The sequence below is a fragment of the Carya illinoinensis genome, chromosome 7, assembly GCF_018687715.1.
Source record: "Carya illinoinensis cultivar Pawnee chromosome 7, C.illinoinensisPawnee_v1, whole genome shotgun sequence".
Lineage (NCBI taxonomy): Eukaryota > Viridiplantae > Streptophyta > Magnoliopsida > Fagales > Juglandaceae > Carya > Carya illinoinensis.
Genome location: NC_056758.1, coordinates 34,415,550 through 34,426,230, shown reverse-complemented (window position 1 = coordinate 34,426,230; position 10,681 = coordinate 34,415,550). Strand labels below are relative to the sequence as shown.

At 35.9% G+C, this 10,681-nt stretch overlaps 1 protein-coding gene across 1 annotated transcript; it reads left to right on the top strand.

Moving 5' to 3' along the window:
- The first annotated feature begins 576 nt into the window (after positions 1–576).
- Positions 577–5,332, top strand: LOC122315711 (probable nucleoredoxin 2). Its single transcript, XM_043131811.1, has 3 exons — positions 577–803; positions 2,765–3,259; positions 4,440–5,332. Exons 1-3 carry the CDS (start codon positions 675–677, stop codon positions 5,070–5,072), a joined length of 1,257 nt encoding a protein of 418 aa, XP_042987745.1. The 5' UTR covers positions 577–674; the 3' UTR covers positions 5,073–5,332.
- The last annotated feature ends 5,349 nt before the right edge of the window (positions 5,333–10,681 follow it).

The window sequence follows — 10,681 nt, the reverse complement described above, 5'->3', positions numbered from 1 at the left end:
TCGTACTATCATACGTCAAAACTTCTATATTTCGAAAAATGTGAAAGCAACAATAGATATATGTATTTTTTTTTTCTTTTTCTTTTTAAAAATAAGATTAGATACCTCAGTATTTATTTAAAAAAAATTAAAATTTATTATTAAAAAATTAATTTTTATATAAATTTTATATTTATTTACTTTTTAAATAGCGACACTTTCGAAATTTATTATTATAATTTTTTTAAATTTTTAACCGTTTTCCCAACAAGAATTCAAACTCTTTTATGACAGTACGGACATTGCCACGTTATCCAATAAAAGTTTTGGTGTGTGAACACAGAATACTTAATTCCCACGTCAAGTTCTACTCACTGCGTCGCCTACCATTTACGTGGCGTGTTTTGGTTTGATGTGTGATCTGCGCAGTAAAATATGTGGCGGAGATTAGTGCATCAGCACCAGTAGCTGCATAAGCTAGCAGGTAGGCTGTACTTATCTCCGGAGAGAGGTAAGTGCTACGTGTTGGACCGTTGGGGTATTATGAGGGAAGTGAACAGGATGTAATGATGTGGAAAGAATATGGTTCTTTGGAATATAAGCGTTCGAAGAATGACGGTGACGCTGGTGTGTGTTTTCATTTTGAGAGAGAGAGAGAGAGAGAGAGAGTGTGTCTGTGTGTGGGTGTGCGTGTGATGAAGCTGGAGGAAAAAGAGATGAACGATGACTTTCGAGCCATGCTTAACGGCGACTCGAGCTCCAGAATCTCATCTCTATTGGCGTCCAAATATCGTGATTATCTTCTCTCATCAAACGGAGCTCAGGTGCTCTCTCTGTCTCTCTCTCTCTCGTGAAATGAATGATTAATTAACAAGTTAGGCAAAAGGTGAGCATATGCTTTATCGGACCACCCATTTTGTTACAAGCTGTAATTTTTAGCAGAAACAGGATTACTACTCCACACTGCAAACCCACATAAAAAGACTCCATTTTTTGAATTAATATTTCTTATTAAAAAATTATTTCGTGTTCCTAGTTTAACACAGGACGTCGATAGGGAGTTTTTTTTTTTTTTTTTTTTTTTTAAACCAAATTATTGGGTAATTTTTTCATTTCATGAGGAGTTTAATTTAATCAAGAACGATAGTCGGCTGTTTCAGAAATATTCAAATAATGTTTACATATTTATTAGCTCACTTCTTCAAATATTATTGATAGTTTACTGGTACTTGAGTTTTGTGGCATAACTCCGGCTGGCCTGACTCATGGTTATAAGAGATGATCTCTAGGCAGGTCTGTCAGTGGAGATCATGTAGATCGGAGTAACGTCGACATGAATATTATTAATTAGTGTACACCTGAGATTTAGCTGGTTGCTGGATTATGTAGCAGGGTCTTTTATCTCACTCGTGCGTAATACTCTCATCTTGTTAAGCTAATATATAGATAATTTTCTCAAAAATAAAAAATCGTTTTATATGGTTTAAGAAAATAGAAAGAACTAATTAAAGTGGTATATATGCACCGTTTTCGATTTGTTTGGTCCATGTTCTTAGATTTAAATGTAATACTTTGTACACCATCTCGTGTATTTAGATAATCTCACCAAAAGATTACTGGGTTATGATTCTGCGGCGAGCAAAAGCTTAATTATGGTACTAATGGATCATACTTTATGTATGTAGTATGGACGTTATAATTAAGTACTTCAGTTCATTGGAAGTTGAAACAAATTGAGCAATCAAGCTGCAAGAAAAACCATTCCAATTCCATATGATATGTGAGCGTTTTTTTTTTTTTTGTTGGGGGGGGGGGGGGTTAATATAGATTTACCTGTTTTGACTGGATCCATTTTGCTCCCACCAGAACAATGGATATTTTGTGTCTGCTGTCCGAATGTTATTCGCCGGCAAAAAAGTTGTTGAAAAGCAACGTGTTTGAGCAGTTTCTACTTTCATTGACGGAACAGTGCATTAAATATGGAAGCCATGATTATCTCTTAGTTTGCTGTCATCCTTGTTTCTTTTTTCGTCTGTTTTAAGTCCATTGGGGTCGGTGGGGATCAGTTGGTTCGGATGCGCGCTCTCGCTCTCAGACTCGGCCAGGCATGGAAAAACCAAAAGAATTTTAGGAGAAATTCTGTGTATTGATTTATTCATTGACCCATTGAAATACATTACTGAAAACATTAATTAGTTATATATATATATTTTTAAAGATTGACTCGATTCCGACTTTCACACTCCACTTTCAGTGGAGTTACACTGAAGAAGATGCTTATCGTCAGGAGGGAGACGTAGGGGAGACGTAGGCCAAATTGGACGTCCTAATCAAGGAGGGCTCCCCACGTACGCTGTACTGCTGTAGTAGTCGTGGACAGCCAGGCAGAAAGCACACGTGTCTCACGTAATAATCCCCTCTAGCCTCACAATAACGCTATTGGTTTTTGGTACAACACGTGGCCCCTTCTTACCTATACACAGTTAATTCGGTACGATATCCTTTTTCCATTTCTTTTAGGCTAATTCCAGGCCGGACCGTCTCGGGGTAACGGCGTTTGTGCTGTCCACTGTATCCTCCTCTGATCTGCGTCATTTATCTGCAGGACGAATATAATAATTAAATCTTCACAATCAAATATTGATTATATGAAATGTGCATTTTTTTCGCATCGATTTATAAGTGAATATTTAGTTTATAATACGGGCAAAAAAAAAAAAAAAGCATTAAAATTTTAAACTTTTCTTGCTGATTATTATTATTCTATGGTCATGATCTGTCGCAGGTGAATGTCTCTGATCTTGAAAGCAAGGTCATAGGACTGTATTTCTCGGCCAACTGGTATCCACCATGCTGGAACTTCACCAAAATCCTAGTTGGCATCTACGAGCAACTAAAGACTAGTGGTTCTAATTTTGAAATTGTCTATATTTCGTCGGATGAAGACTTGGATGCATTTAACGACTATCACGCATGCATGCCGTGGCTGGCAATTCCGTTCTCTGATTTGGAGACAAAGAAAGCATTGAACCGGAAATTTGATGTCGAGGGTATTCCTTGCCTTGTTATTTTGCAACCTAATGATAATAAAGACGATGCAACCTTGCATGATGGTGTGGAGCTCATATATCGCTACGGTGTTGAAGCCTTCCCATTTACTAAAGAGAGGTTGGAGACATTGCACCAGGAAGAGAGGGAGAAGCATGAGAACCAGACCCTAACCAATTTATTAACGAATCATGATAGAGACTATCTTTTGGGTCATCCCAGCCCTAAACAGGTCAGTCACACTATATTTATATATATATATATATATATATATATTACCCCAACTTAAAATAGATTTTTTTCAATTGAGGCAGATTAATTGAAATTTAGTAAAAATTGATAGTAATGGTGTTAAAATTTAGCATTATTCTTTTAATTGTCCATATTGGTAGGACGATGATCTATAGAAAGTAGTCACATCATGTCGCTTAATTTATTTAGTTTTAGTTATTGACCATAACTAGGAAGTATATATAACTCTTGTGATTTTCTTAATAACCATAGTATTTGCTACAGTTACATGTTATTTAAACATATATGGATCCTCATCATGAGGTTTACATGAGTTCTACACGAATCTCATAACATAAACGTCGAACTGATGCCATCGCGCATGCAATTACAAAAAGGGTGTCAACTTCATCATTCGTTCATTTGCTCATGTGAACAAAGGGTCGTGACCAATACGTGAGCTGGTGCTGCCCACACTGTCTGTTATTCCTCTTTTTCTACTACGTACCTTCTGTCGACACAACATGTGCTCATGTTTCTCTCGCGTAATAGCATCCCCGTACGTTGCCCAGTACTCGAAAAGGTGACTTGCCCCGATCTCATTGGATGTCGGAAATCTTGCAGGTAAAAGAGAGATCACCTTAAAGTCGGCTGCATGAAAAATAGATCATGTATGCGTTTATAATATAGGTATATGGTCACATCGATCTCTTGTTAGGGGCGCCTAAGCAGAATATAATATAGGTATATGCGTTTAATTTTTATATCGTATATATTAGATTCACTACAAGAAAAATGATTTTTTGCAATCAATTTATAGTAACAAAAAGGCTATTAGCAATCAATTTTGATTATCATATATTGAAATAAATCAAACAACTTCATCGAATGTTTCCATAGTAATATTGCGAGATTATGACGTCCGGTAATTTACTGCAGCCAGAAGTTTCACCGTGGAAATGCTTTAAATTATTCATTGCATATGTTAGAAAAATGTTATTTTTCTATTCTATTGTTACGGTGTTATATTTTAAATTGATTTTCATTAAATAATTATCATATCGAGTCATTTAAAATAGACGAGATAAACAAGCGTGATTGTGATTGAGAATATTATGATGAGTATATTATTTGTGGGCATGATCTGTAGCATCTCATGCGCAGATATTTTTCTCGTGCAGGTGCCTGTTGCTTCGTTGGTAGGAAAAACAATTGGACTATATTTCTCTGCTCAGTGGTGCCTTCCTTGTGTAAAATTCGTGCCCAAGTTAATCTCCATCTACCAAGAGATCAAGCAGATGCTGGGAGAGAAGGGAGATGATGAGGACTTCGACGTAGTGCTCATATCAAATGATCATGACCAGGAGTCATTTGACTCCTACTTCGAAACCATGCCATGGCTAGCTTTGCCTTTTGGGGACCCAACTGGGAAGGACCTTGCTAAGCACTTTGACGTGCGTGGTATCCCCTGTTTGGTAATCTTAGGCCCCGATGGTAAAACTGTTACCAAACATGGGAGGAATTTGATAAACCTGTACCAAGAAAATGCATACCCTTTCACGAAGGCCAAAGTGGAGTTGCTAGAGAAACAGATGGATGAAGAGGCGGAGAGCCTTCCGAGATCAGTTTTCCACTCCGGCCACCGCCACGAGCTGACTCTGGTCTCCGAAGGGAATGGAGGTGGACCTTTTATATGTTGTGGTTGTGATGAGCAAGGGTCTGGCTGGGCTTATCAATGCCTGGAATGTGGGTACGAGGTGCACCCCAAGTGTGTGAGTGCTGCTGCAGATCGTGACTCTTCAGACAATAGTTGACTGGCATGCAGTTTGTGTTGATGCTAATTAAGAACTTGGGTGCTATTTGTTTGGGCCTTGAAATCTGGATTATGTGTTGATGTTTGCTGATTTTGACGCGGGATTTGGTAAATTCCATCGGATTATTGATAGATCTGCATGCGTCTACTTATATATATGAGTTCCAACACGTGTCTTTTATTGTCGTCAGCTGTTAACAGGATGTAAAATAAATTTTTAGGGGATGAAATGTGCCGGAAACTAGTACTTTTTTCTTTCTCTGTTTTTTGTTTTTTTTTGTTTTTTAAAACCTCCTGCTTTTATTCATCACAAGGGGAAGTTTATTACTAAAAAAAAAAAACCTCCAAACAGCGGAATAACATTACCAACCAGACTGCAACAAACAAGAACCAATCACAAACCCGCAAAAATTACAAACAGAGCAAAGGGTTTGACCAGTTTAGTGTGTTCCGATATTAGTAGGGCTGTTCATCCGGACCGGTTAAAAACCGGTCCGGCCCAGAACCCGGATAACCGGGTTTCCAGTTGAGGTTTTTGACCCGGATTAAAACCGGGCCGAAACCCGAATTATAAAAATTGGGTGAACCCAGTCTGGGTATTGGAGTTTAAATCCGGAACTCGGGTTTAAACTCCGGTACCCGGGTTTAAAACGAGCCCTCGTTTTAGGTTAGTTTCTTCTCTCTCTCTCTCTCTCTCTCTCTCTCTGCACCGAAAGAGTTCTTCCAGTCAGTGCAGTCACTCCGAAACCCTAGCGTCTTCCCTCTCTCAATCTCAGCCTCTCCGAAGCCCTATCTTTGATTATTCCCTCTCAAGAGCCCAAGGTTTGTTTACCCTCTGCTTTTTCGCTAAATCTTCTGCTTTGATTATACTGCTGTAATCTTGTGCGAGATGAAGTGGCTAAGATCTTTAAGTTGGTTCATTGATTGATTTCTGTAAATCGATACACCTCTTTAAGTTGGTTATTATGTTCCTGAATATGGGTCAACATATATATATATATATATATTTATATATTGAGGTTCATTGATTTATATAGGACCCACTGCTAGTTGAGTACACTTGGAAGTATAAAACATTTTCAAGAAGAAATGTGCATCATAGAAGAAAATAAATTAATCAGTCAAAATCTGAGAGGGAAATCACAAGAAAAATGAAACATATCATTGATTCATGGAGATTAGCAAAGCTATTTGTATAAAAATAGAATAAAAATATGTATTATTGGAAAAATAAGTACTCTGCTATTTGTATAGAGGGGATCAGAAAAAAAAAAAATCTATTATGATCTGCTACCACAGTGATGATTGGCAGCATAAATGGGTACATTTAAGGTACTTCCTATCCAGGTTTTACAGTTAGCAAGTTGCTTATTATGTAACTTGCTTATTAGCAAGTACACTAGCTTTACAGTTAGCAAGTTGCTTATTATCTATCCAGGTTTTACAGTTAGCAGGTTTTACAAAAAGTACTTTAAAATCAATGGTATTGGATTCTTCAAACAAAAAGTTTCGCAAAAATAAACTGGACCCAGCTCCACTGAACCAAATACATAATTAGCTTAGCTCCGCCGAATCATTTAAGTCAAAATCCAGAAAAGGACTAAACAAAGAGCAATTCTTTTTTGAGACAGCTAGTGTATGTACCATTATTCTATCTGAATTTAATTCAGAACCTTAAACTTTTTCTATTAGGTTTTCTAAGCTCCAAACTCACCATTCTGTTGTTGCTATCTTCTTGCTATTATTCCTTAGAACTTACTGTGATAGAAAATGTCCAAAACTTGAGGAAAAATGCAGTTTGGTATTACACAAGACAAGAAACCTTTATTAGCTGACTTGTGAAAATACAAGGGCCAAGTGCCCCTTATGACCAGAGTTTGAAAATATTTCTTTAATCTCTGAACTCAATACCCTTTTTTTTTAATGGATATGTTTCAGCTAGTAATACAAAAGAAAGAACAAAATTTAGAACAGTACAGATTGGCCCTTAGATTTGTTTATATAATGTTCAATTATTTATTTGTTGTGTTTAATTTTTTATTCTACTGTGTTTGTTACTCAATAATAGATGGAAGAAGATTCTGTGAGTTGTAATGTCGGTACAACTCAAGGGGTTGGTAGTGACTCATTTTCTCTTTCAGTTGATGTGGAGGAGCATGGGAATCTACCAAATTCTTCATCCACATATACACAACAGCCTACCCATTCCATCCCACCTTTACCAAAAAAATCTAAGAAAACATCTAGTAACCAATCGGTGGTTTGAGAACATTTTGAGAAAGTGCTACCTCTGGACCCCAATAACCCAAAAGCTAAGTTCAATCATTATGGTAAGCACTATAGTTGCCACTATAGGAATGACACTTCTTCTATGAATCACCACCTTTATAATGTATGTGAAAATTCCCCTCTTAGGATTAAAGGAGCTGGATAAAATAAATCCTCTAGTGGTAAAAGGGATGCGGAGGGAAGAGTATGTTGCTCACAAAGTGTATTAAAGTATGACGTTGAAAAACTTAGGGTGTCAACCGCTAAGTTTTTTATTAGGTGTGAATTGCCTTTTAGGCTAGTGGAGCACTTGGGGCTTATTGAGTATGTCACTGATTTAAAGTCTCGATTTTCATTGCCATCCCGACTCACTCTAAAAAGGGATTGTATTAAGCTGTATAACGAAGAAAAGATACAGCTAAAGAAATTATTAGATGGTCAAAGAATTGTTCTAACCACTGATACCTGGACATCAGTGCAAAACATGAACTACATGTGTATTACTGCACATTTTATTGATTGCAATTGGAAATTGCATAAGAAAATAATAAAGTTTTGCCAAATTCCCTATCATAGGGGCGAAACTATTGGGAGGGTGTTAGACTTGGGGTTGTATGATTGGGAGGTTAATAAGATTTTGACTATCACAGTTGATAACGCATCTTCTAATGATGTTGCTGTTGATTACATGAGGAGGAGGATAAAGGATAGTGATTGTACCATATTGGGTGGTGAGTTCCTTCACATGCGGTGTGCTGCCCATATATTGAATTTGGTTGTTAATGATGGTTTGAGAGAGGTTAATCAATTAATATCAACGATTAGAGAAGTCGTCAAATATGTGAAGTCTTCACCTTCAAGGTTTTCCAAGTTCAAGGCTTGTGCAATAGAGGAAAATATTAGCGGGACGATGCTTTACTTGGATGTTTCCACTAGATGGAACTCTACATACTTGATGTTGAGCACCGCTATAAAACACAAATTAGCCTTTGAACGCTATTATATGTATGTGGATAATGAATTCGTGAACCCCACTAATGATGATTGGAAAAAAGCACAGATTTTTGTAGAGTTATTGAAAATATTTTATGATGTTACATTGAACATTTATAGTTCTTTGTATGTGACAGCTAATGTATATTTTCAAGAATTGTGCACAATCGAAGATACATTAATTAATATGTGCATGAGTAATGATAGCATCACTAGGACCATGTGCACGAATATGAAAACTAAGTTTGAAAAGTATTGGGGTAGCACAGATAAGTTTAACTTGATGATATATGTTGCATTTGTGCTTGATCCAAGATACAAAATGTTGTCAATGAGGTTTTGGTTGCGACGATGCAAAGGGGATGAGATGGGAGATAAGATAGAGTCCAAGGTTAAACTCTTGTTAAGCCGCTTGATTGAGCAATATAACAAATTTCGTGTGGCTATTGGGCGGAGTTCTAATGTGGCTCAAGAGAGGCCAACCATATAAATTGATACATTTTTCAAAAGTCTCATTCGTGTGAGATTTGAAAGAGTTAATTTAGTTTATTAAAACATTGGTCGGTTCAAGTACTTCTCTTTTAAAATTCTGTGGGTTAACCAAAAGGAATTAACTTTACGTACTAGTGAGAGTCACTTCCTTTGAATATTTCTTGACAAGTTGCCTCCAAGTCTGTCCATGTGAATAAAGAACCGACCAATATTTCACTGTTGTGTTTGTTTTGGAAAAATGTTTTTGGTGATTAAGAAAACATGCATGACATCCCTATAATCTTCGTTAATTCACTTAATTTTATTTATATATATATTTTATGTTTTCTAGGTGTGTTTTAAAGTTTAATGTCTCGGATCTCATTCAGTAAGACTTTCATGGGGCATAGGTAGACACAAAATATATCATCATGTAAAATGCAAACTGTGGACCACATGTGGCTTTGTCCCTTTATTTTTTCCTAAGTTGTGGGACAGTTCTATAGTTATAAAATTGCCAAGGTTTTATTAATAATGAAATCCATTGTTTTAACAGTTCTATATAAGTTTTGTTTCTGAAAAACAACAACAAATAATATCTTTCTATTTTTTGACTAATGCAGCCCATCTGTACTTTGTCTTTCTGTTTGATGGGAGCGCTATTTGGGACAACTTATTCCAAGAACCTTTACTGTTATGTTGGCTGATTACTCAACTCAGTAACAGGAGCACATGCATTGAGTTGGAGTTGGCTGCTTGCTCGAAATTGCCATAATCCACTACAGAGCTCTCTTCTTGTTGCTAGCTTGTTCGTACCTGAATTATCTATATTTAACATACTTGTTTTTCCAGATTTATTATGGATGTGTTTTGGCTAGTTGTATTATGGATGTGTTTTTTCAGATTTATTTTGTTATTTTGTTTGTTAATCAACTGGGTGCTTGTAACTTTTATAGCATTCCATCATTTTTATGATTGGTTTGTACCTTGATAATTGTTGTAAAAATGGAAAAGCATGATCAATTTATAGTCTTAATCACATAATCTGTAGCCACTTGAAAAAAAAAAAAAAATCGGGTTCAACCCGGAACCCAGAATCCGGTTATTTCGAAACCCGGGTACATCTGGGTTCCAGACCGGGTCTGATCTGGATTAATCCGGGCCGAGTTCCAATCCGGATTTGAGACCCGGTTTTCGGTCCGGGTGTACCCAGATTCCCGGGTTGGAGCCCGGATGAACAGTCCTAGATATTAGATAAAATTTAAGAACGAATTGATATATATTAATTTTATATTTTTAAAAATTGATTACGCATCGGTTATCTTTATAAATCGGTACATTCGGTTTTATCGATTGTGGTATGGTTTAATTCGGTTTTAATAAAATACAAATTAAAAAAAAGCCTATTTATAAAAAAAAATACATATATATACATGCATGCATGCATATACGGTTGGTAATATCATATGATGATCATATATAGCAATGTTGATGTGAAGCTCAATTACTACTTCCATATATAATATTTTAGTGATTTTATTTATAACTTTGGTATATAAATTCAAATATTTTGATATTTAGAATTTTTTTTTTAATTCTAAACTGATTTTAAGTGATAAAAAAAATATTAATGTGATTTATCAATTTCAATTTATTTTTAAATTAATTTATATCATTATATATAATATAAAAAAATATTATATATAATATGAAAAAAATAATTTAAAATATATATATTATATATAACCCGTCTGGTTTGGCCCGATCTTAAAAAGCCTAGAGCAGGATTCGGACTGGTTTTGATAGGTTTTGCCATTACGAAAACCGGTTTAGGACTGATTTAAGTGGTTTGAGTCGGTCCAATTTTTCGATATATAT

Excerpts from the sequence above, each read along its gene's own strand:
- LOC122315711 (XM_043131811.1), top strand. The coding sequence starts at position 675 with ATGAAGCTGGAGGAAAAAGAGATGAACGATGACTTTCGAGCCATGCTT. Across the intron at positions 804-2,764 it reads TCTCATCAAACGGAGCTCAG|GTGAATGTCTCTGATCTTGA; the intron begins GTGCTCTCTCTG and ends GATCTGTCGCAG. Across the intron at positions 3,260-4,439 it reads GTCATCCCAGCCCTAAACAG|GTGCCTGTTGCTTCGTTGGT; the intron begins GTCAGTCACACT and ends TTTCTCGTGCAG.